General features: G+C 55.7%; 10 protein-coding genes across 10 annotated transcripts; 4 read left to right on the forward strand and 6 right to left on the reverse strand.

Moving 5' to 3' along the window:
• Nucleotides 1-134: 134 nt before the first annotated feature.
• Nucleotides 135-1,761, forward strand: MYCTH_2305685 (uncharacterized protein). Its single transcript, XM_003663585.1, has one exon. It carries the CDS (start codon nt 648-650, stop codon nt 1,545-1,547), a length of 900 nt encoding a protein of 299 aa, XP_003663633.1. The 5' UTR covers nt 135-647; the 3' UTR covers nt 1,548-1,761.
• Nucleotides 1,762-3,759: 1,998 nt separating this feature from the next.
• On the forward strand, nt 3,760-4,808 carry MYCTH_2305688 (uncharacterized protein). The gene has a single exon (XM_003663586.1). It carries the CDS (start codon nt 3,909-3,911, stop codon nt 4,692-4,694), a length of 786 nt encoding a protein of 261 aa, XP_003663634.1. The 5' UTR covers nt 3,760-3,908; the 3' UTR covers nt 4,695-4,808.
• Nucleotides 4,809-5,632: 824 nt separating this feature from the next.
• On the forward strand, nt 5,633-8,190 carry MYCTH_2305689 (uncharacterized protein). Its single transcript, XM_003663587.1, has 7 exons — nt 5,633-5,657; nt 5,747-5,818; nt 5,891-6,444; nt 6,702-6,972; nt 7,090-7,372; nt 7,445-7,679; nt 7,738-8,190. The coding sequence occupies exons 2-7, from the start codon at nt 5,747-5,749 to the stop codon at nt 7,889-7,891; spliced, it is 1,569 nt and encodes a 522-aa protein (XP_003663635.1). The 5' UTR covers nt 5,633-5,657; the 3' UTR covers nt 7,892-8,190.
• A 211-nt stretch (nt 8,191-8,401) lies between these two features.
• Nucleotides 8,402-9,289, reverse strand: MYCTH_49700 (carbohydrate esterase family 5 protein; the record flags this gene model as incomplete). The annotated part of the gene is made up of 4 exons (XM_003663588.1): nt 8,402-8,584; nt 8,642-8,899; nt 8,932-9,101; nt 9,169-9,289. The coding sequence occupies 4 exons, from the start codon at nt 9,287-9,289 to the stop codon at nt 8,402-8,404; spliced, it is 732 nt and encodes a 243-aa protein (XP_003663636.1).
• Nucleotides 9,290-11,165: 1,876 nt separating this feature from the next.
• Nucleotides 11,166-11,979, reverse strand: MYCTH_2110715 (uncharacterized protein; the record flags this gene model as incomplete). Its single annotated transcript, XM_003663589.1, has 2 exons — nt 11,166-11,496; nt 11,675-11,979. 2 exons carry the CDS (start codon nt 11,977-11,979, stop codon nt 11,166-11,168), a joined length of 636 nt encoding a protein of 211 aa, XP_003663637.1.
• Nucleotides 11,980-14,461: 2,482 nt separating this feature from the next.
• Nucleotides 14,462-15,100, reverse strand: MYCTH_2315408 (uncharacterized protein; the record flags this gene model as incomplete). The annotated part of the gene is made up of 1 exon (XM_003663590.1): nt 14,462-15,100. A coding segment is annotated over exon 1 (521 nt), but the record flags the coding sequence as incomplete, so codon positions are not given.
• A 147-nt stretch (nt 15,101-15,247) lies between these two features.
• Nucleotides 15,248-18,210, reverse strand: MYCTH_2305695 (uncharacterized protein). The gene is made up of 3 exons (XM_003663591.1): nt 17,395-18,210; nt 16,195-17,332; nt 15,248-16,132 (listed from the first exon to the last, which is right to left on the reverse strand). Exons 1-3 carry the CDS (start codon nt 17,883-17,885, stop codon nt 15,404-15,406), a joined length of 2,358 nt encoding a protein of 785 aa, XP_003663639.1. The 5' UTR covers nt 17,886-18,210; the 3' UTR covers nt 15,248-15,403.
• A 270-nt stretch (nt 18,211-18,480) lies between these two features.
• MYCTH_2305697 (uncharacterized protein) lies at nt 18,481-21,565 on the reverse strand (the record flags this gene model as incomplete). Its single annotated transcript, XM_003663592.1, has 2 exons — nt 20,278-21,565; nt 18,481-20,218 (listed from the first exon to the last, which is right to left on the reverse strand). Coding segments are annotated over exons 1-2 (2,525 nt in total), but the record flags the coding sequence as incomplete, so codon positions are not given.
• A 502-nt stretch (nt 21,566-22,067) lies between these two features.
• On the forward strand, nt 22,068-24,200 carry MYCTH_2134429 (uncharacterized protein). The gene is made up of 4 exons (XM_003663593.1): nt 22,068-22,547; nt 22,613-22,994; nt 23,056-23,861; nt 23,928-24,200. Exons 1-4 carry the CDS (start codon nt 22,392-22,394, stop codon nt 23,973-23,975), a joined length of 1,392 nt encoding a protein of 463 aa, XP_003663641.1. The 5' UTR covers nt 22,068-22,391; the 3' UTR covers nt 23,976-24,200.
• A 312-nt stretch (nt 24,201-24,512) lies between these two features.
• MYCTH_111331 (3-ketoacyl-CoA thiolase) lies at nt 24,513-26,311 on the reverse strand. The gene is made up of 4 exons (XM_003663594.1): nt 26,119-26,311; nt 25,846-26,026; nt 25,180-25,756; nt 24,513-25,065 (listed from the first exon to the last, which is right to left on the reverse strand). Exons 1-4 carry the CDS (start codon nt 26,181-26,183, stop codon nt 24,641-24,643), a joined length of 1,248 nt encoding a protein of 415 aa, XP_003663642.1. The 5' UTR covers nt 26,184-26,311; the 3' UTR covers nt 24,513-24,640.
• Between the last annotated feature and the right edge of the window lie 1,190 nt (nt 26,312-27,501).

Raw genomic sequence — 27,501 nt, forward strand, 5'->3', positions numbered from 1 at the left:
TCGACGCGTCACTTTAGCCTTCCTGTCACACCCGGCCGCTCAATTAGCATAAAGTCGAATAGCGAATTGCTCGCGACGCGTCAAAGCCGTCGACGTTAGCAACGCCATTCCCGTGGCCAATCAACCCGCCCACCCACCCATCCAATCCCATGCCTCCAAGGCGGCGCCAGAATCGCACTCCAGATTTGGAAGCTGGACCTGCTCGCCAGCCCGTATCCCCGGCGAATGAAGAGGATGACGGGTCCCCCGAAGAGACGGAGGTAGACGGGGGCGACGAAAGGCAAGGCTCACAGATTCCCTTTTACAACACGACCTTCTCCGCCCACCGTGTCTCCCCTCTATACCTCGGCGCCGAGGCTCTGACGGCAAGCCGATTGCAACTTCTTGCGCACCGCTTACGAGACAAACTGGTGGGAGATGTGGTCCGTGGCGTGGAGGTCGGGGCAGCCGATCGGGAGGACTCGATCGTCGGCAGGGCGGGCGCGTTGGAGAGGGTCGAGATCTCCTGGGTAAGCGTGGCCGATGTGTTGGGGTTCTCAAGGGAGGATGTCGAGCGCCTGCAAGATGAGGATGATACAGCCGGCTGGCGGCGGGCGGCCCGGGATCTAGGCGAGAAGCGAGCGCTACACATCGCACTGCGGTATGAGATGGCGTCCTGCACCGCGCTGATGCTCCCGTCGCCGCTGGGGGACGGAAACGGGGAATTCCCCGACGCGGAAACGCGCTTCTGGGTGGGCGATGCAGACGCAGCGGCTCGGGAGCGGAGGTCGAACCCGGCACATTTTCTCTCGCTGCCGCTGCTCCTCCTGCGCATGCCGGCCCCCTTAAAGGCCGTCGTTGGCGATTTCCTGGCATCCACCTTTGACTGCCGCATCAGTCCCATGCGACTTGGCACCCGCAGTCTGGTGGGCAGCTGGGAAGCTTGGATCAGATCGGCCGGCTTGCCTTCTACCGGCGCTCTCTCCAAGGATGCGGTTCTGAGCTTTGGGTTCCATGTTCCGGCGCCCAGTGCTTCACCAACGCAGCCCTTGGACGAAGAAGATGCTGCTTCGAATCAGCAACAACCCCTCGGCCTCAAGTCCATCGATGTCATCATCCCTGCCGCCGAGCTGCGCAAGTTTCTTGCCGCGGGGAAGCGAGTTGTCGAATCGCAAAGCCGGCAGACGGGCGCCCTGGGTGCTCTGGGATGGCAAGGCGACCTGAAGAAGCGGAGGCTGTTGGCTGGCCGTTTGTACGAGGAGGGCTGGGAATGGCGAACAGCATCGGGAGAGCCGGGCAGTTCAACAGACCGTCAGCCCTTCATGGAGGCTCTGGCTTGCTACCTCGGAGAACACCTCAGCCTCGACTTGTTCCACCCGGGCGTCAGGGTGACCAAGGTTGCTTGCGGCGGCTTTGTCATGTCTGAATCACGACTCAAGGTATTTGAGCCCGTAGGCGCAGGGGATGTCGAGGATGAGCGTATCTCTTCGCTGGGCCCAAGGGGGGCGATCTTGGAGCTTTTGGGCAGGCTGGCCGATAAAGCGCAGACTCAAGCTGTGGCTGGATAAAGCCGCAATTCATTGGCACCTGACGGATAGCATCCACTGTGAGAACCAGAAGACGGTTTATCGCCCAGTTCCTCTTGGAACTACGCCCTGGTCAGCGACTCTCTGTCCTCCCCATCGTTCCATGGAGGCTGAGAAGCTCCGTCTTGCCTGCCGATGGCTGCGCGTCCTCAACTTCATGTCCAGCCAGGAACCAGACACCTCGGCCACCGACGGCCCGCAAGCATCTGCATCGGCCTTCCTCCTGGTCGTTCTGCCCTGGACCTGCTGCGAATCCACTAAGTCGGACCCCCTGGATTTGGGCCACCTCCCATTTGGGCCACGTGCCTACGGCACACCGCTTCTTCAACCCAAACACTTCAATGTACCACAACTTCGTCAATTTCCAACTCAACCACTTCAAACTTCGTCAGTATATTGAACAGTCAAAATGAATTATACGGAAGAAGATCTGCAGGATGCACTCGCCAAATACCGCCGTGGTGGCTGTTCAATACGGTCCATCTCCAGAGAGTTCGGCATCCCACGTGCTACCATCCAGAACCGACTCCACGGCCACCAAACCCATTCAACTGCAGCCGAATCGCAAAAGACCCTTAGCCGGGCACAGGAAGAACAGCTTACCAAATGGGTATTGATCCAAGGTGCCCTAGGTGTCCCACCAACCCACGCGCAAATCAGGGAGTTCGCCAGCCGTATCCTCCAGGCGCAAGGAGCCAGCCGTACCACAGTTGGAAAAGGCTGGATGACCCGGTTCCTTCGCGGAAACCCTGTTCTTCGAACCCAAAAAACATTCGACCCGAGGGACTTCGAATTGGCTCTGCTACGTCAGGAAAACGAAGCTCTAAAGGCACAGTTGGAAGCAGCCCAGCCGTCGACAAGGAAGAAGATGGCCACTGATCCGAACGAGCAGTTCGCTTCGATTGAACAGACCCACCAGGCCCAGATTGATGCCGGCCGTGTAGAGGACCCTGGAGCTGAAGAGAGCGGGTCAGAAAGTGTGGAATCAAATGCTTCCTGTATTGTGGTGGGTCGAACAGGCTGTCGTATATGTAGTTGAAGAAGATGGGTGTGTTTGCGGGCCAAGATTTGTGGGTGGCTCAAATCCAGGGGCTCCGACTTATGCCTAGATTACGACCGCAAAAGGAGTGGGAAGCCCCCTTTTGCAATCCCCTTTAGGCCCCAGGAGAAAGGGGGGGGGGGGGGGGAGCGACGTTGAACAACTTGTCGATTCCAATGAAGATGAGGGGCCCCGGTTTTGGGGGCGGGGGGTTCAACCCGGGCTCCGGCGAGAGGATCACGTCGAGATGACCATGGCGACGTTGGCAAGGTTGAAACGGGCCACCCAGGGATAGACGAATCTCAATCCGCTGGTGGAGCTGCGAGAGCCAACCAGTCTTCACCCATAACCAGGCTGTGCTAGTATCATCTTAAAGGCCATACCTGTTTCGAGACTTGTCACTAAAAGAGGGAATATGCCAAATACATTCCGTTCACTAGGTACCCTACCCATCCAGTCATTGACTTGGAGATACTTGTCTCCATCTTTGAAACATGGTTGGGCATATCAAAGCCACAATATTAGTGCACCTGGATAAGTCGGCAGGGGTGAGTTTCAAGTTTCTTTCTGTGGTTGTGACAGAATAGCGTCGCCATCTAACTTACATCTTGCTGTGTTTGAATGGGATGATGGCTGGAAAACGGTTAGGCGGGCTGACGGCGTTGAGGGAAAGATGAACGGATCTTAATTAGCTAGGTCAAGTGAGACGCACTCTGGAGAGTACCTGAAGTTGAGACCCTCGACCGGGAATGCCCTGGGGCTTTATAGAAAAAGAGATCGGCTCGGCTTCAGCCCACAGCACAAACGCCTAGGATAGGGAACGGAAACCAACATAAGCGCCCGGATGAGGCGCAGACCCGGCCAGTTTCACAACCGACGAGGCGTTCTCATTGACGTTGGTTGTGGTTCACTGCTCTTCCAGCGAATCGCCGGAAGAATGAGTTCCAGCAGCGGTTATCCGAGCAGTTGGTTCTGCTCTGAGGTTGTATCCTATCCTTTCTCGAGAGAGAAGTAGCCTGTTCACATGAGTGGAACCTCTCGAGCGCAGCAAGCCGAGCATAATTTCTGTGCCTGATGCGCTCCGCACTGTATGAACTGTATCCCCTAATAACGTCTTGTACCCAATTATTTCCAGGCACAATTGGTGGGTCGTCGAGCTATTACCTTGTACATACAAGTAAATACTCCCATAGCAGCGAGCTGCGGCCATTTTTACAATCCCTTGCATCTGAGCCCAACGCCCGAACATCACAAACGACCTGCCGTTCACTTTTTCTATCATGACGGTATCTGAGTCAGGCAACATGTCTGAGGAGAAGCGGCCGGTGGTATCCTCTTTGCAAGATCTAACGATCATCGAAGCATTTGACCGGGGAGCCACCGAGTCCAAATACGTTACTTTCTACCTGGTGAATCCCGAGGACGAGCTATACTTTGGCCAGCTGTTCAAAAAGAAGAAGGAGATTACCATCGAAGAGTACAACTCCGCCCTGGAGCATGTCCCCGACAGCGAGATCTACCCAGAGGTTCCCCAGGGCGTCGCGCTCACGATAGCGCCCGGCGACCTGGATGACACCTCGGCCTTTATCAAACGACCCGGCATAGCCTGTTATGAGAGCGTGAAGGGGACCGAGTTTGTTCCTAAAGAGCTTCTCGAGGAGACCCTCATCATGGAGCAGATTTCCAAGACGCCGCATCCCAACATCATCCGGTACCTTGGCTGCCGCATCCACCGAGGCCGCATCACTTCCATCGTCCTGGAGCGGCTGGACCAGACGCTGATGCAATACGTTCACGAGCCCGGCTTTGCGCAGCTCGACAAGACCAAGTTCGTGGACGCGCTCGAGTCGGCCGTGGCCTACCTGCACTCGCTCGGGCTTGCACACAACGACATCAACCCGTACAACATCATGATCAAGGACGGAGGGCAGCCCGTTCTGATTGATTTCGGATCCTGCCAGCCGTTTGGCGGGCGTCTGCGGTCGCTGGGCACGCCCGGGTGGTACGAAGAAATATTCTACACGTCCGAGGCGAAGCATGACACATATGCTCTGAACAAGCTGCGGACGTGGCTGGAAAATCCGCAGTGATTGGGCACTCGTGGGATACGCGGGGGCTGCAGGTATGCGGATCAAAGTAGTACATACCAGCCAGGTCGTGGTAATTAGTCTATTAAATCACATCCATTCAAGGTTGTGTCTCTCGTATGACCATCATCAAGTGCTTTCCACTAAGCATGGATCCTTCTCCTTTGCGAGATGTCAAGATATTGGTTCCGGCAGTCGCTGAACAGTTTTCGGTGTGGCTGTGGTTTTGCATTGCGAAGAAACAAAAACCCCGTGTCAGCCGGGAACTCGACCTGCCGTGGAAAGCCGCTAATTCCTTCGACTCGTTTGGTAGACATGACAAGGGCGAGGGGAGAGGGTGCCACATGCACTCTAAAACAGTTCGCGGGGGTGCCCCTGACTGCATCGTACTAAAAGAAGAAGCCCGGGGCGACTAGAAAACATATTTTCTTCCAGCTTCCGGGATTCAGTATCCGTCGAGACTTTGGCAAGTGTAGGTGCCAGGTGTGGCGTGGAGACATCGGATAAGCATTGCAGAGTGGTTTCCAAGGCCCGTGCCACTGCTGAATAACCCCGAAGAGGGAAAGTGGACCAGTACGCCAAGTACATACATACCTTGTATGTAATCCGTACATACAATAATTACGACCTCTTCTTCCCAGAACACTGCAGTAATTACTGGTTTTGGAATAGGGTTTGTCCTCGTTGTTTTAGCTGAAAGAAAAGAAAAGCCACCGTTAAGGAAAAAAAAGAAGAAGAAACACTGCACTCGATGGAGGAGGAAATTAATCGCGTCTGAGGTGACCGTCACGGCTAGACACTCTCGTCAGAAAACGGGCCCGGAGTGTCGGAAACCAGGAATGCGGAGACGGCGTTGCCGTGTTCTTAGTGCCATGCCAAGACCAGTCTCGGGCAGCGGCAGTTGTAGGATGCCATCCCGACAGGGCGTTCCTCTGCAAGGGTACAGTAGTGTACAATAATACTTAGGTAGGTTTGGCATTCCAGCATTCGCCCTCAGAACGCCCACCCAAATTTTCAGTCTCTGGTATTGTATTAGGAGCCTGAAACAGACAAAGATGTTGGACGTCGTCGCGCTGAGTATAGGGTTAGCGGCAGCGCTCGCTTATGTCGTGTTGGAATATCCCCGGGTAAGATTCTCCGATCAAGCAGCCAAGTGCCAAAAGTGAGGACTGATTGTTAACACAACACTCACAAAACAGCTTCACCAGAGCTGGCGGTTGTGGTCACACCGCTCCCAGCTGCCGCCGGGACCCAAGAAGATCAAGACGGGGATCCGCAAGCCATGGCTCTGGTTCCGCGAGCTACACAAGCAGTACGGCGACGTGGTCTTCCTCCAGATGGGGCCCACGCCGACCGTCGTCCTGGGCTCTGCGCAGGCCGCCTGGGACCTGCTCGAGAAGCGCGGGGCCATCTACTCTTCCCGGCCGCGCTTCATCATGGGCGGCGAGCTGCTCTCCGACGGCCTGCGCGGCCTGATGGCCCCCTACTCGGCCTTCTGGCGCCGCTGGCGCAAGCTCCTCCACAGCGGCTTCATGCAGCGCCAGAGCGAGTCGTACCGCCCCATCCAGAGCCTCGAGTCCAAGGTGCTCATGCACGACCTCCTGACCAACCCCGAGGACTACCGCACCCACCTGGAGCGATATGCCGCCTCCGTCATCGTCACCGTCACCTACGGCCGCAGAGTCGAGGACGTCCGGACCGACGCCGTCGTTCGCATGAACGCCGAGGCCATGGAACGGCTCACTTTGGTAAAGTACGCTCTCGGTTATCGTTGACGGAATCGGCCGAATGAATTTCTGCTTCAGAGTGTTTTTTTTTCTTCTGATATTCTAATATTCTTTTATTCCATTAGACTTCTACGTTCTAATTATTTCTGCTTCTCTTTGTTTTCACCTCTGCCCTTTTATATTTCATTATCTCTTTTTTGTTTTTCATCCTTCTCTATTGATTTTCTTTCTATCATGCTCGTTCCCATCACTCTCCTGTCCTAACAATCGCTTTGATAATTAGTATCCCTGGCAAGTATGCAGTCGAGCGTTATCCTGCGCTCAAACACATCCCTTCCCTGTTTGCCCCCTGGAAGGCACAGGTGCTGGAACAGCGGAAGAAGGACATCAAAATGTATATGGGACTCATGGACGATGTCAAGAAGAGGATGGCAGCGGGAACGCTGCCGGACTGCTTTGCCAAGCATATCCTGGAGGAACAAGAGAACCTCGGCATGACCGATCTTGAGGTGGCCTACACGGCCGGAAGTCCTTTCGGTGCCGGTGTCGAAACAGTACGTTCTCTCTCTGCACTATGTCCCTTCCCCCCCCCCCCCCCTTTTTTTTTTTAACTCTCCTCTCTGCATTAAGAAAAACATGAAAAGAAAAAAAAGGATAATAACACTTCGCAGTCCGCCGGTTCGCTGGCCAGCTTCTTACTCGCATGTGTCAAGTTTGGCGACAGCTTCATCCCGAGAGCTCAGGCGGAGCTCGACAGGGTCGTGGGCAGTGACAGGCTTCCCACGTTTGATGACTTGCCGTCCCTGGAGTATGTGCGAGCAATCGTGTCCGAGACTCTCCGCTGGCGCCCCGTCGCCGTTCTCGGCGGCACTCCACACGCAAGCACGGCCGACGACGTGTACAAGGGGATGTTCATTCCCAAGGGGAGCACCATCATTGCCCCGTTGTGGAGCAGTAAGTTGACGGAACAATAATCACCACCTGATTCGTGTTGGGAACATGGACTGAACCAAGGCTCCGTCTCAGTCCATCTAAACGAGGCCGACTTCCCGGACCCGCACAGCTTCCAACCAGAGCGCTTCCTCGGACAACGCGAGTATCCCGGAAATCTGGGCCACAGCGCGTTTGGCTGGGGCCGCCGCATCTGTCCCGGAATGCATCTCGGATCGGCATCCGTTGCTATCAATATCGCCCGGATACTATGGGCATTTGATGTCAGGCCTGCCCGGAACGAGAAAGGAGAGCCGATCGATGTGGACATGTAAGTCTGCTGCAGACCTGCTGGCTCTCCCTTAGCTGGGCTTGCTGACAAGTCTTAGTTTCGCGTTCTCGGACGGATTCAACTCGACTCCGCTCCCATTTGAATGCTCCATCACTCCCCGCTCGGACAAGCATGCGCGCGTGGTCGAGGACGAGTACCGAAGGGCCCTTGGTGAGTTGCAGCAGTACTCGGCTGCAGCAACCGGTATGTGAATGTGACCGTGCTGTCGACTCGACCTGAGTGAAACACTGTGGCACCGAGGTATGCGATTTACGCAGAAGGGTGGTGTTATATGTCAACATTCGGTCCTAGGAGTACTTAGACTGGCGTCAATGTGCAACGTAAACATGATCGGGCGCGGAGTGGCAGGTTTCAGGAGATAATTATGATTGATCTATTAACATACCCATATGTACAGTACATGCATAAGCACACGGAGGTACTCTGAGCCATGGCGAGTGTGATAGTTCACGGCAAATATCGCCCAGAAATGTCCATTGCAAAGAGCAGCAGCTCATTGGTGCCTTGGTCGTCCACTTTCTCGTACCGCGATACCAACAACCTCAACAGAGTCGGGTCACTCCAAGAGAGAGGGGCAAACATATGGATCCGAGCATGGCTGTTTTTTTGGCTACCTGTGTACATACAAACGGACGTGGCACTGTATTTACTTGGTAATGTGCTCCATCGCCCCCTTTCCAACGCAGCGTATCTCCCTACGCTTAAGCAGCGTCGAGCTTCGACTTGATGAAGGCGAGCGCCTGCTGGCCGTAGATGGTGACGTACTGTTGGTGGTGGTTTGCATCGTTTCCATTGCAGCAGTACGGATCCTCGGCATCGCAGTACGACTTGATGTTATCTGGGTTACCAGGCGAACATTGGAATCCGGGAGGGCGGGCCGCGAACTATCTCGGTCAGCATGTCGTGTCTCACGAAAATACATCGACAATAGAGGAACCTACCCCTCCGGCCTGGCATGTCCCAACTCGATAACTTAATTGGCTCAGATAATGCGGATTTCCGAACCAGACCGTGGCTTTAACGGCGTTGAGGGCGCTGCCGCTGAGGGTGGCACCGGCGCCGCCGCAGTAGGCGTTGTCCATGATCTGGCCACCCTGCGAATAGCCGATCAAGACGATCTTTGTGTCAGGGCAGCGCTGGTTAAAGCTCGTCACAGCGGAGACAACCGCCTGAGTGCCCTGGTTCGCAGAGGTATTGTACTAAAAGCCCCGAGTTACTCGTTAGGAACAACGGATGCACCTGATTTACAGTCAGCGGCATTTTCGGGGTCACTTGCATCGATTCCACCGCAAGACGCCTGACCGCCGCATGCGGGGTAGTTTATGGCCTCGCTTGTTGCTCCGGGGTACGCCTGCACGACCATGTTGACGAGGCCTTGGGATGTGCCATAGCCAGGGGGTGCTGATGTTGACGTTAGTTAGGTAGCCGTAATTACCCCTGAGACAACCCCAACCCTAAGCTTAATTACCTGTAGTTTCCCGGGCGCCGAATACGTGGACCTCGGGGCACGACTGGCGGGCCTCGACGTCGACGGGGTTGGCGCTGGCAATGCCAGCCAGGACGGGAACGGCAACGGCGGTGACCTTCATGGCGTGTATATGTTATTCTGATTGAAGAGTATAGATGGACTTGAGATGTGCCCTGATCAAACATCGGCTACAAGTACACCGAAGAGTCGGGTGGATTCTTATATTATATAACTACATTACAAACCAGAGCATCACTCGACACCGTCTGATGACCCTCGTCCGAGACCCTATGTTACACCCCGGAGCCCGGACGGACGGGTGTTCGAAATAGGGAAGACGGAGAAAGGGTCGGCGGAAGGCTGCCTAATGGCACGCCGGAAGGTCGCTTTAATCTCTTTGGGATCCCTTCGGACAGCATCACTGCGTAGAAGTAACCTCGTCCTAGCCTCCGTCGCATACCATCGAGCACCGGGGTACGGGATCTAAGCATGGATGAACCGGGGATATGGAACCCTACTAAGCACAGCTTCCAGAAGGCTCGTGAGTTCCCCGTCCGGGTCGTCCTCCATCCCCTGCACTACGGAGGCGTTCTGGAAGGAAATGATCAGCAAACCAACTGGGGTTCGGCAGAAGAAAGACGATTTTAGAGCGGCGGCGCGGGCCTTGTCTCGACAGGTCTTGGGCGCCTCCGCATGGCGTGACGAAGCCGGGGACGGAAGGGTATGTACATAGAACGAATGCATGACTTCAAAAACAGAATCCCACGTGCACAGGCTAGACTCCTGTATAGCCGGCAGGACATGGGCCTGACGATCAGCACCAGGGACGAATCGAATGTTTCACTTATGTTGATACTTGGCACGCTGTTACTTGTTTTATAGGGAGCCGGTATTAGGCAATACAGAGTAAGCGCGTGTGCTGCTGGTGATCGACATGATCGTGTTGCCACCGATCTGTGGGGAAGCTCTTTTTTGCCTAAATAGTTGCCCATGGGGAATGGAAGGAAGATTCATGCTAAAACAACGCGAATCTGGGGTTTTTGAAACCTCGACTCGGGGATCGTCCCGCGCAAGCAGGCAAGAGTGGCCCCCTTGGGCTGAAGTCGAATGACAGCGGCGCGCTCCTTCGTCTCTCATCTCCGGATGTTGATTAATTAGACTGATACTTCCGAACTCGTTCCCCCCTTTAAAGTTTTCACACTCTTGAAAACTGGCATTCTCGAGGCCATTTCATATCAGTTGAGTACATACCTACTCTGCTGGTAAATGGACATCGTTTGGCAACCGCGCAACGCCAATGGGCACTTTCGGAGACATGCGCTGATGGCAACATTCAGTGACGGAATGGCAACAAGTATTTAAGCTGGACCAGAAATCAATTGAATTCCGGTCATCTCAAACGGTTCCTACTACCGTATCAGGAGATAAAAGAGCGAAAGCATGCGTAAGACTAGCTAGTCGTCAAAGTTCCCGTCGACATAATACCCAGCAGAATCCTCCTAAGGGCTCATAGTGGCGTGGTGCCGAGTAATAATAGTATGATTGCCAATAATATGCGCGTTTGAGTCATGCCCTTCGCATTTGGTTCTCCCGAGCCGCCTTGCTACGAGAGCTGAGCTCGGTAGGCAGACATGACAGGGCGTTATCCGTGGTCAAGCTTAAGCACAGGTTCGCCAGTTGGTGCGGAAGATGAGGTGAATGCTTCCATCAAAGGCGTCCACCTAAAGTACGTCGACGGATTGGCCCTCGCAATTAGCCCATGTATTCAATCGCTCACTCCGCGCTTCTTCCCCTTCTCTTTTTTTCCAAAGCAAAGTCCCTCTTGCATCTTTCCAGCCCAGTCTTTTTTGTCTTCCTTTCCCGCCGAGTTTTGATGGTAAGTATATCAAGCAAACAAACAGAAAGAAAGAAAAAAAGAAAAGGAATAGAACAAGAAAAACATAAGAAAATGACAACGAAACAAAAAACCGACGGTCGCAAAAAGCGGAGATCTGGGCTCAGGAAGAGGAATCACAGCGGCGCCATTGCAACTTGGCCTTGTTAGGGGTTCTCACCGTCATGGTTCCTTTGTTGGGGGTACTGAGGGGTGTGATGCGGATCTCCGAGTTGACATTCAGGATGGCCGTGGTGCTGCCGCAGGGGGAGAAGGACTCGACGCCGACGCCGGCGAGGAGGTTGTAGTTGTCTTCGTACGGGGCGACGAGGTTCTTCTGGAACACGACCTCCTGGCTGTTGTCGCCAGAGAAGGTGTAGCCAGCACGGCAGGTGCCAGTCTGCCCTTCCGCCAGGCTAGCATAACCGGTGAAGCGTGTCTCGATGATGGAGAACCTAAATTTCGCCGTGTTTCAGCAAGCATCCGACTTGCCTTCCGGCTGTTTTTGAAGGACATCAAGGAGGTGGATGAGGGGTGGTGAACGATGGTGTCAGAGCGCCAGGGAACCATGGTGCATCCCTCTACGGCGTCCGGGAAAAAGATCCAAGAATGTCTAATTAGGCCTAGACTCACTGATAACCGGACGGGAACTGCAGGTTGATGCTGATGCGGCAGTTCTTGCGGCTATCGGACACGCTGGTTCCGGGGCCGACGGCCACGATGTACTCGTCAAAGGCGACGTCGAAGATGGTGGCCGTGGCGTCGACGTTGACATATGCATGGCCGGCAGGGCAGCCCGAACCAATGGCCGTCACGTTGAGGATCTTGACCTCGCCGGGGGCAGGCGCAGTGAAGCCCAAAGTGTCACTTCGGGGCGGAGTGATGACGGCAGCCGCCGCGGCTCCAGCAAGGAGTAGAAGGTTGACAAGCGAGCGCATAGTGATGAAAGGTGCCAGGCAAAGTAAAGTAAGCTTCTAGTTTCAGATTGACGTGGGAGTACTGAGGTCGATAATTAAGGCTGACAAGAGACGGTCAGGGCAGTAACCTGTGATGGTTGTTCGACCTCCAGAATTGCGTTCCGTAAGGTCTTCTTATACACCTGGACGCCTTGGAATCTCGTGATGGTTGCCCACGAAGGATACGAGTCCCCGCCCGGCTCATGACAAGATTAACGGAAGACCGCGGAAACCCATTCCTATCGCGATCCACAATCTATAAGCTGCCGCATAAAGGATGATGGCGCAAGATACGAGGCAAACACCAGCAGTAGCATGTTTTCCAGTGTTTCCAGAGTGTCAGGTAGCAGCCAATGGCCCCGTACCAGCGAGACAAGGCCCACGATGTGGTGGCATCGCAACACATCAAGTCCCTAACGTCGTAGATATCAACATCGCTACTGTAGGAAGGAGGGGGCATGGAATGAGATGGAAGCAAAGGACCCATGACCACGGTGCGGGATAGGCTTCAGAAACAAGTAAGCAGCAGCTCGGTTTCCAACCCCCCGCGAACACTGTTTCGTTCCCATTCATATCTCGCCGATATTAAACCTGCCGCGTGGAGTGACTCTTGACCGGGTCGCCGGCTTCTCCCCATTCTTGCCCACCCCGAGTCGTTGGCTTGATGAGATCCCGAAATAGCTCGGCCTTGAACCATAATGAGACAGCCGAAGGGCTCTCGCCGTGGTGCCATCTGCAGGATACTTCATAGGTCAGGCATGGATACACGAATAGCTAATTGTGGAAGCCCTGGTGTGACCATGTCATTCGTGTTTAGATGATTTACGTCGCTCGATTTCGAGTCTTAATAGTTGGTTGGTTTGTAGACGGTAATTAATTTCCATCCCGCACCGGCAGTAACGGCAGTCCTCGGTCAGATACTTACCACGGACTCACAATCATGTTTGGAATCCGGGAATGTACAGTCGCCATGATATGAGGCCGGAATGCCCTAAGCGCCATAGTGACCCTTGATTGGTGCGCCTTGGCTGGTACCGAGGATTCGGCGCCCCGAATCCTGGGGAATCGGCTGTTCTGCTACATGATCTGCTAGTGACTGGCAAGTTCGGGCCCCATGCAGTGAGCTTAATTATTCAGAATGCAGGTCTAGACCTAGACTCCGCTTCAGTGGCCCGAGCCTCCCTACACTTCTTACTGCCCATGGCCATGCGCTTTTGTCCCCTGTTCCCGTTCTACTTCGTCCCTTTCTTCTCGCTCGCCTGTTTCCTTGCCTTGTGTGTGTGTCTTGGAGATAAAACTTGCGCATGCTGAAGGTCAGGTGAGTGGCCACCTTCTTGCCCCTTTCCCATTTTCATGAGCTGTTTTCCTTCCCTAGTTTTTTGTTGTCATCTGTTCCCTGATCCCATCTACCGATATATGTGCCGTGTATGGAAAACACAAGAACCGCTCTCAGCCGCCAATGCCAGAGTGGGTGGAGGGCCACGCCGCGCCTGTGGCATCGCTTGTTACTTAATTACGGTGTCCAGCCTGCAAGCGTTCATCTATGGATAGGATAAAGTGACCGACGGCTTGGCGCGACATTCGTTTGGTGATACTCCGCACGCTGATTTATTCTCGCTCAGGGCTAAGGGATGAGGAAATGTAGGTGGCGTAATTATCCTTATCTATATTTGCACGCACTGGAAGAGAGCTGCTGGAAGCGAACGGCTTGCTAAGCTGCTCATTAACTGACGCCACTAGGGCCCGACGTTCCGACAGCCCCTTGCCCAGGCAGTTGACTGGAGCTCCAACAGACCATCGAGGAAAGCAGCAGGTGGTAGTAGTCGGATTGGATGACGTGCCTGGATAGTGCCAAAGTTGATGCCAGTCCTTCAGAACGCCCGCCATCTCCTGGATGAGTGTGTGCCGTTATCGTAGGCCGAGGTGACAATGTATTCTCCTGACGTGCTCGGCGCTCCGGCAGAAAGGAGAGGATGTCCATTAATATGTGTTATCATCCACTGCTCCCGTGGTTGTGGCACGAAAGCAGATACTCTGTAACCTCGGTGAACTCCTTGCCAAATTGTAACAGCTCTCTCCACCGCAAGGGAATAGCGCCGACACCATCCCTCGCCCCAAGCAGGCCGCCGGCGATAGCGCCGTTTGAGTCGGCGTCCTGACCGAACCGCACCACATCGACCAGCACGTCCTCAAGCGGCCGAGGATCCAACATGGCAGCAACGGCCAGGGTGAGCGACTCCAAGACGTAGCCGGACCCCTTGAACGGCAGCACCTCGGTCGTGTTGTTCGCCTTTTCCGGTCCGTTCTCGGCGAGGTCTTGCAATCGCACGAGCCGCTTGCCCGCGTCGATGGCCGCCTCGACCTGCCTTGCCGCGCGCTCCATCTTCTCCTTGCGAGCGGCCGCCGGCCCTGCCGCGGCGAGAGACGGGACCTGGGCCGCCGTGCTCTTCCCCGCCTGCCAAGCTTCGTCGGCCGACCCCCCGTCGACCAGGACCCGCACCATGGCGTTGTATGCGGCACAGGCGATGGTGCAGTGGTAGTCGTCGTGCGTGATTGATGGCCGAGATCTCCAACGATTCTGTCAACAACGCCTTAGCCGTGTCGGGCTGGAACAGGGCGGTCGGGATGCATCGCATCAGTGACCCGTTCCCCGCCCGGCCCTCGCCCGCCCCCGATGCCCGCGGGTCGTTCGTGCGCTTGAAATTAGCCATGGCCGTAGCCGTGGCGCCGCCGATGTCGCGGGGTATCTGGCCCGGGGTGCGTCCAGGCCACCGTCCATCGTACCACTCGACCATATACTGCGCAGCGAGCTTCACCACGTCCGGTGACTCGGTCGGCTGGGATCGCTTCAGCTCCTCGGCATCGCGGTAGGCGAGGAGCACGGCTCGGGTCAGGTCCGTGTCGTCCGTTGCATGTCCCGGCGGCCAGTCCAAGACTCCGCCGCCGACGATATCCCGCACACCACGTGGGTAATCGTTCTTGATATCCTCCCAGCTCTGGAATTCGACTGTGGCACCCAGGGAGTCGCCAGCGTGCACCCCAAGGAGGGCACCAAGGGTCCTCTCACGGCGACTAACTCCGTGCGAGTCCACCATGATGTCGCTAAGTCTGGCAGGTTTGAATTACTTGGGTAATACCAAAAGCAATCGGGTGGAGTCAAACACAGATTGATATGAACCTCCGAGCACGTCTCCAAGTTGACTGAAGGTGGGGCGTGGGGAGAGAGGGCGTGGGGAGACAGGGGCTTGGAAGCTTAGGCGTGGGGCTACAATGCTTCTGGCGTATGATTCAGTTGCAGCACAGGCCCGAGCATAGCCACGAGCTTGGGAGGGTTGCTTGGCCCAAACAATGGGAATCGATTTACAAAAACTCGTCTCACAGGTGTGATACTGGAGAAAACACGATGCTACGATCTCGTAGCCGGCCTGTCCGAAGCCTCGAGCTCAACTCGTTCCTCGGCTTCGGTAAGCTTCAAGGCCTCGTGTACGTCATCCACAAAGTGGTGCTCCCCGCCTACAAGCTCGACGATTCCGCTCCGGCGCAGCAGCTGCCCAACCGGAGAGTCATGTCCGGGACCTCTGCTGAAGAAGATGCGGACGCCACGGTCTCGGTAGCCCCGCACAATCTCCTCGAGCACCTGTGTCCCGCTGCCGTCGAGCGACGTAACTCCGTGAATGTCAAAGATGATGTTGCGGTTCGAATCTTCCTTTCTCAGCCGTGGCAGCGCCGGGTGAGCCATGTTTGAGCCATACAGCTCCAACCTCCGTAACCGGGTCTTCAGCTCCCCCGTGTTTGCGAAGGTCAAGGGCTCAGGAATCTTCACGATCAAGCAACCTTCGATGAATTCGAGGTGGTCCAAATTCGCCTCGGCGTTCTCGAATCGGTTGGTGCCCGGAATGCGACCCAAGATCTGGATACGTGGGCGCGTAGCGTGCCGGATGACTTGCAAGAGCGAGAGGCCAACGCCGATCGCCATGCCAAAAGAGAGAGAGTAAAAGATGGTGGCGACCACAATAATGGCCATCAGCCCGAGTTCCTGCCAAGCACGAATCCGGAGGAAGAAGGAGATGTCATGGGGACACTCTTCAATCAGCGACCAGCCTACGACGCTGATGAGTGATGAAAGCACCGGTTTCTGTACCCAAGCAAATATTAGAACGATATCGCACATTGGGTGGCGAAGAAGGGGCAACCGACCGGTAGATAGTAAAGGTAGGGCATCAGGAAAGTTATGCAGAGCAGCGTCAGTCCGCTGAGAATTAAGGAGCTAACAGGCGTGCGGCCGCCCGTGGACTTGTTGACCTTGCTCCTGCCATACCCCCCAAAAGCCGGAAGACTCGAGAAGCAGGCGCCCACCAAGTTAGCTGTTCCCAAGGCGACCAGTTCGCGATTAGGGCTCAGCTGAATCCCGGCAAAGCCCTCCCCGCCGAGACTTTTGGCTGCAACCGATGACTCGAAGAAGCCAAGAAGGGCTATCAAGAACGAGGTGCTCATGGCCTCCCGCATGTACTTCATATTGGCCAGTCGCAGCGGCCAGTGGAATGCAAACAGCCCGCCGCTCGCGGCCTCGACTTTGCCTAGGACGGCAACCCCGGCCTTGTCCCACTCGTACCAGTAGGCAAGGAAGGCGGACGAGACGACCACGAGGAAGCGATCCGGGATGTAGGCGACGCCCGGGTACCGAGGTTGCAGACGGCGTTTGATCTCGCGGCAAACCATGATGATCACGAAGCTCGTGGCGGCCACGACGAAGGTCAACCTGTGAACCTGATCCAGATTGCGGAAGATAAAGACGAGCTTGTCGACGCTGCTAGCATGGCCTACGCGGGCCTGATCGGCCAGGCGACTGAGCCCGAGCTCCGGAAGGAGCTGGTCGACAGCGACGACGACGCCGATGGCGCTGATGAAGCCACGCAGGAACGGGCGAGAAAGCACGCTATCCAGGAAACCCAGGCGGCCGATCCCGGCAATGAGGACCATGGCCCCTGCCATACCAGCGACTATACCACAGATTTTCGCCAGCAACGCAGCGTCTTCATCGCCGCCGGACCGATCGACGACGGACTTGACAACAGTGCCCACAAGCAATGACCCAGCCGCTTCGGGGCCCACGACCATGGCGGGGCAGCTGCCGAGCAGGGCGTATACCAACGGGTTGAAGACAAACGCATACAGGCCGTTGATTGGCGGGACATGGGCGAGGTTATCGGCCAAGGAGAGGGCCATCGGCACGTACATGCCAGCCACGGTGAGGGCGCCGACAAAGTCGCCTTTGAAGTAAGACCAGCTGTACTTTTTCGCCCAAACCATGACGGGGAGATAGTACGAGAGGTACCTGGCGTGGGCTCATCAGTTGAAGGAACTTAACAGCTCATTGGCAGGGTGCGGGCACGTTACATGAGAGCGGAGTCCTCAACTCCATGCCGCTCGGCCAGCGCACTGGACGTGCTCATTTTCTGGCTCCTGATCTTGGCCGCCCATCGCCTCCTCCAATTCTTCTTTTTCGAACTTGCAGACAGCACTCCATCGATGCCTTGGCCCGAGCTCTCCGTCTCAGATTCAGAAGGGCTGAAGTAGATGGCTGGGATGCTACTCGTGGGGCTGGTGGGTCGCGGTGAGAATGTGCCATGATTGCATGGTCCCTCGTGAACTGGCTCTCGAAGATCCAGACTCGTGCCTAGCAACGGGGTGGTGTCTGTCGCGCGTTGTCTGCTGGGCCCGGCAGCATGGTGGTGCGAGGAGGTCGCATGGTGTCTATCGGCCGGGGCAGAGTCTGAATCGTCGTCAACGGCATCGGATGTAGACGCAGTGTAGGCTTGCCGGAGGCCGCTAGGATGGGCCGGTGCATGCTTCGGAGTCGGACGCGAAGGGTTTGGCTGGGGGGCCATGGTTGAAAACTGTTGGCCTCGTCAAGTTCACCTTGTGGGGGAAGATCGAGACAGTTGTCTTGACTGAAGCCGAACACGGTAATTTAGGCCCAACCGATAATCCCCATACACGTTTTAGGTGTTTCAGACGTGACCAGCAAAGCGCAGCAACATAAAATGCAAGCGCAATGCTGAGCGCTTTTCTCTCGCCCGCATCCCCAGCCATCAGTCGGGGTTGGGGGAGAGGGGGAGATATTTTGGCGGTCAAGAACGGTATTCCGGATTCGGGTTGCAAAGGTCGGCTTTCGGGGTGTCAGCAAGTTGGAGAACACAAGTACACTATGGCTGGTCCGAGGCAAGGCAGGCCTCCGCCCCGCCGTAGCGGGCGCTGACACATCCCGCAAAAAGTCAACCAATTGGTGGGGACCCCGCATTGCACGTGACCCTTGCTGCGGCTTACCAAGTATGCACTAGCGTAATCCGCCCTACGACTTGCACCACGGACTTTTGAAGGACCAATGAGACAACCTCAAATTGTTTACGCCGCGATTGATGATCGTTTTCAATTCATAGGCTAGGTAATCATAAAAGACGACGGGGACGACATGGAAATGCCTTATAGGAAGCGAAAAATAAAAATCCTACCCTTGAAAGCTTTGTAACAAAAAAAGCCCTACTCTCCGATTCCGGTTGTCATTGACAGATCATTAGCATTAGCACAATTGGGCCCACCGCTCTTGTTATTTCATGTACGTACTCTACAGGTGGGCTTGTGCAGCATTCCGTTACCTGCCTGGGAGGTAGGCCGCTTACTTGAGAATGTTGCATCTCATTCAATGGCAGCAGAGAGGAGATGAGGTGTGGATGATGGGACTAGACACAGTTACTTGTGACTGCGCCTGCTCGAGACGTAGGGTGCGGGTATCTAAGAAAGAAGTAGTTACCGTATGTCAATCAAACATCTCACTGATCTCATCCCCTTCATCTGGGGTAACCGCCAGCTCAAGCAATTCATGTGCCAGTTCCACCGTCTCTGCGTCAATCCCCGCCTCGAGGACCAAATCCTCCTCGGCAAAGTTCAACCTCGCCAGCGTGAGGAAGTAGCGTTGCGAACCGCCATGAGATGCAGCCAGCTTCGTCGAAATGTTGGCGGCATCGGATGTCCGGTGATCTGTAACAAGAAAGTGAAGAAGCCGGGTTCCTTGGGCGATAATCTGATGCAGGAGGCTCATGGAATCGGGTGCCGCGTCCGTGACCTCAGCAGAGACATCTGTCAGCCCCTCGCTTGTTCCATGCGCCTCCATGCCACCGGCGCTCTCTACATTCGGGTGATCAAGCTCCATACTGTCGCCTCTCTCGTCTGGCGGTCGCCCCGCGCCTGCCTGCGGCTCGGGGCTTAGCGGCAAATCCGAGTCATACAGCCGGTCGAGGGCCCAGCACAGGACTGTGACGAGACGGGGAATGGCAACATCACTTTCGGCAATCTGCCGAGCCCCAAAGTGGCCCGTTGCAAAGGCCATAAGCGTTCGCAGAGCGGCCAACCTGGCGGCAATTTCCTTTGCAGATCTGGGAGTCGCCCACTTAGGCGGTTCACAGAGAAACGAAGAGACACAGTCAATCAAAGTGGCCGCGACCGCGTCGGCATTCTTTGCTTCGGATCGGCGATTTGTCGAGTTTGTTGCTGAAGATGGGATGGGTCCAATGCTGTGCGGAGCGACCGAGGTTCGCAGAAGGATCATCATTGCCGACCAGTCTTCTTCTGGATTTTTTGGAGAGAGCATCGTGAGGACGAAATCTAGCTCCATCGTCTTCCAGAACTCAAGCTGCGGAGTGTCCTGAGGCTGGTCAGATGATGTAGGGTTCTGTAAAGGCTGCGGCAAACAGCCCGATGCTGCGAGGTAGAGGACAGATAGACACTGAGTGACGTCGATGTTGAGACACAGTTGGCGGACGACTGCATCTGGATGGCCCGAAAGATCTCCATCGGCACTATTGAGGCGCGGAAGTGCCACGAGGCGGCACGTGGTGGCGCAAACTGGAATCAGGGACGAGAGGATATGCGGTGCGACCTCGACAGCGTTCAAGTCGAGCGTGTACAGAAGCAGAGAGACAAGGTGATATATGGGACCGTAGTATCTTTCAGAGAGGCACTGGTGCCATAAGTCGATCAGTGTGTCCGCAAAGTCGACCAGTAGGGATGTTGGGTCACCGGGGCTTCCCATCTGAGGCAGTTTCTGCAACACGATAGATGCTAAGGAACGCTCCGGGTCCGAAGGGAAGCAGAAGCGGGAAAACATGTCAAACGTCGGCGGCTGGCCATGCATTGTTGTGTGATTGAGAAAGAGCTTCAGAAACTGCGAGAGATGCTTAGCAGCGCTGCACAGGGCATCCTTGACAGAACAGAGAGACTTACGTCCGGCGAAAACGGCTGGGAGGCAGCTGCCAGGGAAAGCGACTGCGCGTTGACCGAGTGCGAATCATCGAATACGGACTCCCTTGCGTCCTCTATCTCCAGAGCAAACTTTGGGCTGTCGACAATAGGACGTTTCCTCTTTCCTTTGGTAGGTGTCCGCTCCGATGCAGGAACAGCGGCAGGTCCCGAGTCTTTTCTCCTTAAAGCTTGCGTCTTGCTAGGGCTTGACAGGATCTCCACACCATCAAACCCATCGGCCGTACCCCAGGTCCTATCTTTACGGGGTGTTGCCGGACCATCCCGCCGTCTTGACTTTGCTCGGCCAAGTCCCTCTCTAAGGTCTTGGCGGGCAAATTGCAGTTCGGTGGCTGTCGCGCGCTCGGCGTTGCGCGCTTGCTCAATGATGCGCTCCTGCCTGGCAAGTTGCTCTGCGGTCTCCTTTTTTAGGCGCGCGATGTCGGCCTCGTGAGTCGCTCGGGCTTTGTCATATTTGGATCGCAAGATGGAGGCTTCACCCTTGGCTGCCGTGAGGTCGGATTCGAGTTCGGACAAGCGCGCCTGTAGGGCCGCAATAACCTCGTTCTGGTTCGCGGGTCCAGCACCAGTGCGGACCTGCGACGTTTGGGGCGCATAAGGGGACGGCCTAGGAACCGGAGGAGGCGGCCGGGCGAATTGAGACTGCGAAGGTGGTTGTTGTGGCCGGCCGGGAAGGGAGGGGAATCGTTGCGACGGGCCCGGTTGGTAGCGTTGCGATGAGAGAGGCTGCGGTGCTGCTCGCGCTGTTGGCCCGTACTGGGGTCGTGGGGGATAAGATGGCCTTGAGGGCGGAAGGTGCTGGTTCCATCGTTGTGTGCCCGTAATACCGGCGGGGTGGCGGGGTTGTTGGACGGGGTGCGCTTGCTGCGGTGGGGGACGGGGCGCTAATTGAGCGTGTTCGTCGATCACGACAGTGTCGTCGAGGTCGTCGTCTTCGAACTCATACTCGAGGGCATTGTGCTGCGGTTGTGGCGCAGCCTGCGTTTGAGCCAACTTCTGGGCTTGCGTGATCTGGATAGCTTTGTCCTCGAGCTCCTGCAGTACCGTGTCGTTAAGGTCGTCGAAGCCGTCATCCGAAAACTCATCCATGGCCGCAGGTTTTTGCGTCCAAAGTATCCGATGTGGAGAATTCCTGTGCCATCTGCAGCCTGGTTAGAGCAGGCAGGATGCCGTCTCCATGCACTCTAAGCAGACCATGTGGTCTTTGTGCCCAGATCGCGAAATGCTTGGAATTTGGGACATAGTTAACGCGTCGCAAGTCTTGGCGGGGCATATCGGCGGTCGGCGAACCCGCGGTCCGAGCGAGAGCTATGGACCCTTGGGTCAATTCGGAACATGTGATTCGCGCTGGATGGCTCGATCCCTTGATCCCTGCCCCGCTGGGCATTTTAATCGGGCATTCAGCATCTCTTGCATTTGATGGAAGAAGCAAGGTATCTAGGAGCCTCCACGGATGCTCTAGTCAGCCGACAAATTCATCCAATGACTTCAGCTTTAATAATCAAAGTGCGATATTGGGAATGTTTGGCTTAGCAAGTACCACTATCCTAAGCCAGAGTATCTTCCTATCTTTTGTTTGCGGTATTTGCTTCATGTCATCCTCGACAACCCTCTAACAGGTTGACCGTGCATCGAAGTACCAGCTCCACTTTTCGCTTCCCGGCGCGGGCTAGGATTGACGTAGGGACCCGAGACCTCGAAATTTCAGACGCCAATCCGCTTTGCGACAAACCGCGAAGCTCTCTTCCTTGACACTCAAGGCTCCCTTCTTCATCTCGTCTGCGACCTAAGCTTGGACGAGTCAACATCCGTCGCTCGTCTTTACCGGCCGTGGCCAGCGAAGCGTAAACCGCTTGCGTTGCTCGATTAATACATTGGCAACCTCCAGGCAGCGCGCGGCCCGGTTCTCCGCACTCCTGCAGGCCACTTTCTTCCCCGACCGAGCCGAACCCAACTTCAGCCCGGGTAGAGCCAACGTACTCTCGTTTTCCGCCCTCATCAGTCATTGGATTATCCCACATACACGCGCTTGCCACGACCGATCGAGTACTGTCTCATCGACAGTTCCTCCATTCGCCATGACGGGTAGATCTCGCCGGGGGGTCAAGTTTCCCCACAATACCAAGCACTCCAACGGCCATTCCGACGGACGCCGTTCCAGCTTCAGCGATGTCAGCGAAGAAGGCTCGCCGAGCAAGGCGAAGTCGTCGGGGACCCTAGATGACATTAAAGAGGTTGGTCTATCTGTGCTGCCTCGTTTGGTCGTCGCGCCTCACACTGACTGACCTCGTTACCGCAGAAATCCCCCACCGCTGAGGAGCAACAGCAGTCCGAGTACGAGAAGAAGAAGGCCAACTTCATTACACGAACTTTCTGGACTTTCGTCATGATAGGGGGCTTCTTTGCCGCCCTCTTTATGGGCCATGTCTATGTTCTCGTCATTATCACGGCAGTCCAGATTGTCTCCTTCAAGGAAGTCATCGCCATCGCCAACGTGCCGAGCCGTGCTCGGGATCTACAATCGACCAAGAGTTTGAACTGGTACTGGCTTGCGACCACAATGTACTTCTTGTACGGCGAGAGCGTCGTATATTACCTCAAGCACATTGTACTGGTGGACAAAGTCTTGTTACCTCTGGCCACGCATCACCGCTTCATCAGCTTCATTCTCTATGTGTTCGGTATGCACCCTGCTCTCCTGTGTCCGCCAGCTGACAGCTCTGACCACTCCTTGTTCATCAGGTTTCGTGTTCTTCGTCGGCTCGCTGAAGACTGGACATCTCAAGTTCCAGTTCTCCCAGTTCGCCTGGACTCACATGGCCCTGTTCCTCATCGTCGTCCAGGCCCACTTCATCATGAACAACGTGCTGGAGGGCATGATCTGGTTCTTCCTTCCGGCGGCCCTCGTCATTACCAATGACATCTTTGCCTACATCTGCGGCATTACCTTCGGCCGGACACAGCTCATCAAGCTGTCCCCCAAAAAGACCGTCGAGGGTTTCGTCGGCGCGTGGATCATGACGGTCCTCTTCGGCATCATCCTCACCAATCTCCTGCTCCGCTCCAAGTATTTCATTTGCCCGGCGACGAACCTCGGTGCCAACATTTTCACCGGTCTGAATTGCGATCCCAACCCGGTCTTTTTGCCGCGCACCTACTCCACCCCGCAGCTGTTCTTCCTTCCGCCCAATTACACGATCAGCATCACCATGTCGCCAATGCAGATTCACACCTTCTTCTGGGCTAGCTTTGCGTCCCTTATCGCGCCATTCGGCGGCTTCTTTGCGTCCGGATTGAAGCGGACCTTTAAGATCAAGGACTTTGGCGACTCGATTCCTGGACACGGAGGCATGACCGACCGCATGGATTGCCAGTTCATCATGGGCCTGTTCGCTTTCATCTACTACCATACTTTCATCGCCTTTAAGCGGTCCTCGGTCACCCATGTATTGGAGCTTGCCATCATGGAATTGAGTACGGACGAACAGGTTGAGGTAATCAAGGGTGTCTTGAAGTATTTGACCAACCAAGGAGTTGTCAAGGCCGAGGTAAGATTCGAGTTTTGCCTAAGCCCTACGATTTTCTTTGCTTGCGTAGAGACTAATAATCCTCAGACACCGGCATCGTTCGACAAACTCCTAGCTGCCAGCATGCAACATTGAGCCTGAAATGGATCACTGAGGGGCCGGCTGGTTGTCGGTCTCAAGTCGGATGGGGCAACCCCCCCCTCCCCCCTGGCGTTTGGTTTGAAGAAGGGCGCTTATTTGACTGACCCCGGTGTATTCGCCCCAAGACATTCTACTCGCCCTTCATCTAGCAAATTGTCTTGGATGGTGGGAAGGACCATGTAATAGTACACGGGCACAATTGGATCTTCGTTGCAAATGCTTGATCTACCCTTCTGAACTGCTACTTTTTTCTTCCCCCCACAGAAGCGGATTATCGTGCGCGACATGGAATGAGAGAGTGGGCCAAACTGTCCAGCCGCCTTGTTGAGTTTGGACAAAGTTGGCTGGGTTTGGCGTTCTAGGGGGGTTCGGAGGAGTTGATACAGGACCCACGATTTACTCCACGATCATCCTTGAACAGAAACGCCGCCTACTCCACCGCTCATCCACCTCATGGTATGATTTGTTGTCCAAGCCGTATAATCATTTAAGGGGGTTCATGTTGCGCTTCACATAAAAACCTCCCAGTTACGGCAAACGACGTGGTCTATTGCAGGACGCTAGCCGAAGCAATGAGCCTGCCACATTAACAGAGAAACTCGAGCGCTATCGCAAAACGATTTACACAACTATAGTCATACCGAAAAAAAAGGGGCCGCTCATTGCTCGTTCACAAACAAGCCAGCCATGCCCATTCCCGTACCGATACACATGCTCGTGAGCAGAATCTTCTTGCCGGTCCTCCTGCACTCGCTGAGGCCCGTCACGATCTGCCTGGCGCCGGTGGCGCCGAGCGGGTGACCCAGGGCAATGGCGCCGCCGCGCGGGTTCATCTTGGCCCAGTCCAGCCCGAGCTTGTCGCGGCAGTAGACGGCCATGCTGGCAAAGGCCTCGTTGATCTCGATGACGTCGACGTCGGCCAGCGAGATGTTGTACTGGGCGAGCAGCTTGGGGATGGCGACGGTCGGGCCGATGCCCATGATGCGGGGGGCCAGGCCGGCCACGGTCGAGCCGACGTACTTGGCCAGGATGGGCTGGCCCAGCTTGATGGCCGTGGACCGCTTCATCAAGAGGATGGCGGCGGCTGTGGTTTTTGTTTTGTTTTGTTTTGTTTAGCAGGCTAGGTTCTCCGGATATATATACGGGGGATACGCTATGAACGGAGCACAGATCCGGATTGGTTTGGGATTGAGCTCACCTCCATCAGTCACCTGGCTGGCATTGCCGCCGGTGGTGGTCGGCCCCCACTGCGGGAAGGCGGAGCGGATCTTGGAGAGAGCCTCGACGGTGGTGCCGGGCCTGATGCCGTCATCCTTGGTGAGGGTGACCTCCTTCCAGTTCCCATCGGCGTCTTTGACCGTCGTCGTGATCGGCACGATCTCGTCGTCGAACAGGCCCGCCTTCTGCGCCCTCTCTGCGCGCTGGAAGCTCTCGGCCGCGTACTTGTCCATCTCCTCGCGCGTGATGTTGAAGTCGCGGCTGACGTTCTCGCTGGTCCAGCCCATGGGCTGCATGGAGTCGACCGCCTCTTGCGAGTGGCAGGTGACCTTCTCGTCAAACGGCTTCTCGAGCGCATCTCCGCCAACCGTCATCTGCTCGGCGCCAACGGCAACGCCGATCTCGATGGATCCGCTGCTGATGGCATGGGCAATATCGGCCACGGCCTTGAGGCCAGAGGAGCAGAAGCGGTTCAGGCTGGAGCAGCTCGTCGTGTTGGGGAAGCCGGCGGCCAGCGCGGCAGCGCGCAGTTTGTATGCGGCCTTGCCGTCCGAGACCTATTTTGTCCAGCAAAGCAAGACAAAAGGTCAGCACCAAGCCTTAGCGGGCTCGCTGGGGCTGACCCGCGCAGATCCGGAGTACGTACGTTCCCAAGGCAGATATCCTCCACGAGGCTCGGGTCGAGCTTGCTCCGTTCCTTGACTTCTTTGAGCAGGGCGTAGATCATGTACTCGAGGCTGGTATCCTTGAACCCTCCCTTCCTCGCCTTCGTCAATGGTGTCCGGATAGCGAGCGTGATAACCACATCGTCTGCATTCTTCGAGGTGCTGTGTCACCGGGAAATTATCAGCCAACCGGACGCTCAGGACGAGCTAGGCGACAGACCGAAAATCCCCGGGGGGGGGGGGGGGGGACATACATCTGGGAGAGCGAGCTACCCGGAGAAAGGTGCTTGAGGATGGAGCCGATGCGCTCGACGGCCATTGTTGCGAACTGGATTCGGTATCTGGTTAGAAAGAAGTGTGTCGTGTAGAGGAACACTCGTCGCGGACGGCGCAGGTCTCGGTCGGGATCCGTTCCGTTAAAATGGTTGCGGCGACGTCGGCCTTGGGATGGCGACGAGACACAGTGGTCTCAGCCATTGCAGTATGTGGGGTCCGGTTTGCCGAGGCATCCCTCGGTTTTGCTGAGTGAGTGAGCCAAGGGAGCTGGGGTAAACTGACCCGAGCGGTTGTGCGCCGGTCTCGTGTTTGCGGGGGAGACCGTCCGTTCCCCAGCCGCGGAACAACCACGCCACAAGCCGGCTCCACAGTCGGCAGTTGCGCGACGCTCCAGACCCAAACCCTGGTGAGCGCTCAAAGCGCTCAAACATGCTGGAGTGTCAACGACACAGAAACGATGCTTCCTGCAACCTTCATGGCCGCGCAAGACCTGATTGTCTATCGCCGGTTGCCTAAGATGTAGTGTACATACATACATACATGCATCCTTGTTTGGAGGTACCGTGCATGGTTTCGCAGTGCTCGTGCGATGTCGCGCGCCATGGAGAAGTTGCCATCCCGAGGGGTTCGGTGACAATCCACTGCAGTTGAAACCCCCATGACCACTTGCATGTAATTCGTACTGTACGGTACATTTACCGCTATACCTAATATCTGCTGGAGGCTGAAATGTCGCGGTACTTTTAGCTTTTAGCCGAACGCCCTGCTCACTGCGCAAGGCGATGAAATGTAACTGACGTGATAACCCTTTCTGCACGTGAGATCTTTGAGCTAATGCATCAGGTAGCTAAGGTAGTGCAAAGTACAAACATAGTTAAAAAGTCGAGTTCCCCCCGTTAAAAATGACTGCCTTGTGGTGGATAGGCCGCGAAGACACAAGGTTGAAGGAGGACTAGATCTAAACGCACATGAGAGTTGACGACGCCCATGTATGTACCTTATGTATGTACATATCTGGTGTATGTAGGCATGTATGTACATACTTGGCACGAGGGGACGGTAAAACACTGTGACTATGGTGGCGCGCTTCGCCTATTTTAGTCTCCTCAAACGCCGAGGAACCGTCGCAGGCCGAGGGCTTCGCTTCAAGCTACGAATGGGCTAAAATAAAGGTTTATAGTCACCTTAGCCAAGGAAGGTGCATCACCGAGGGCCACCAAGTCGCAACCACATCCACGCGCTTGTGGCTGATGGACCCCCACGTATAGGCGATACGCAAGGAAAGAGTATCGCAGACGGGGACAAGTGTGACGTCTCAAGGGCCGGTGATATAATTCTAGACACCGGGATATGTTGGGACC

Source organism: Thermothelomyces thermophilus, chromosome 3 (assembly GCF_000226095.1).
Source record: "Thermothelomyces thermophilus ATCC 42464 chromosome 3, complete sequence".
NCBI lineage: Eukaryota > Fungi > Ascomycota > Sordariomycetes > Sordariales > Chaetomiaceae > Thermothelomyces > Thermothelomyces thermophilus.

Excerpts from the sequence above, each read along its gene's own strand:
- MYCTH_2305689 (XM_003663587.1), top strand. The coding sequence starts at position 5,747 with ATGTTGGACGTCGTCGCGCTGAGTATAGGGTTAGCGGCAGCGCTCGCT. Across the intron at positions 7,373-7,444 it reads CATTGCCCCGTTGTGGAGCA|TCCATCTAAACGAGGCCGAC; the intron begins GTAAGTTGACGG and ends GCTCCGTCTCAG. Across the intron at positions 7,680-7,737 it reads GAGCCGATCGATGTGGACAT|TTTCGCGTTCTCGGACGGAT; the intron begins GTAAGTCTGCTG and ends GACAAGTCTTAG.
- MYCTH_111331 (XM_003663594.1), bottom strand. The coding sequence starts at position 26,183 with ATGGCCGTCGAGCGCATCGGCTCCATCCTCAAGCACCTTTCTCCGGGT. Across the intron at positions 25,757-25,845 it reads AGGATATCTGCCTTGGGAAC|GTCTCGGACGGCAAGGCCGC; the intron begins GTACGTACTCCG and ends TGGACAAAATAG. Across the intron at positions 25,066-25,179 it reads CAGCCAGGTGACTGATGGAG|CCGCCGCCATCCTCTTGATG; the intron begins GTGAGCTCAATC and ends CAAAAACCACAG.
- MYCTH_2305695 (XM_003663591.1), bottom strand. The coding sequence starts at position 17,885 with ATGGCCCCCCAGCCAAACCCTTCGCGTCCGACTCCGAAGCATGCACCG. Across the intron at positions 17,333-17,394 it reads GTTGAGGACTCCGCTCTCAT|GTACCTCTCGTACTATCTCC; the intron begins GTAACGTGCCCG and ends AGCCCACGCCAG. Across the intron at positions 16,133-16,194 it reads CCTACCTTTACTATCTACCG|AAACCGGTGCTTTCATCACT; the intron begins GTCGGTTGCCCC and ends GCTTGGGTACAG.
- MYCTH_2305685 (XM_003663585.1), top strand. The coding sequence starts at position 648 with ATGGCGTCCTGCACCGCGCTGATGCTCCCGTCGCCGCTGGGGGACGGA.
- MYCTH_2134429 (XM_003663593.1), top strand. The coding sequence starts at position 22,392 with ATGACGGGTAGATCTCGCCGGGGGGTCAAGTTTCCCCACAATACCAAG. Across the intron at positions 22,548-22,612 it reads CCCTAGATGACATTAAAGAG|AAATCCCCCACCGCTGAGGA; the intron begins GTTGGTCTATCT and ends TCGTTACCGCAG. Across the intron at positions 23,862-23,927 it reads AAGGAGTTGTCAAGGCCGAG|ACACCGGCATCGTTCGACAA; the intron begins GTAAGATTCGAG and ends AATAATCCTCAG.
- MYCTH_2305688 (XM_003663586.1), top strand. The coding sequence starts at position 3,909 with ATGTCTGAGGAGAAGCGGCCGGTGGTATCCTCTTTGCAAGATCTAACG.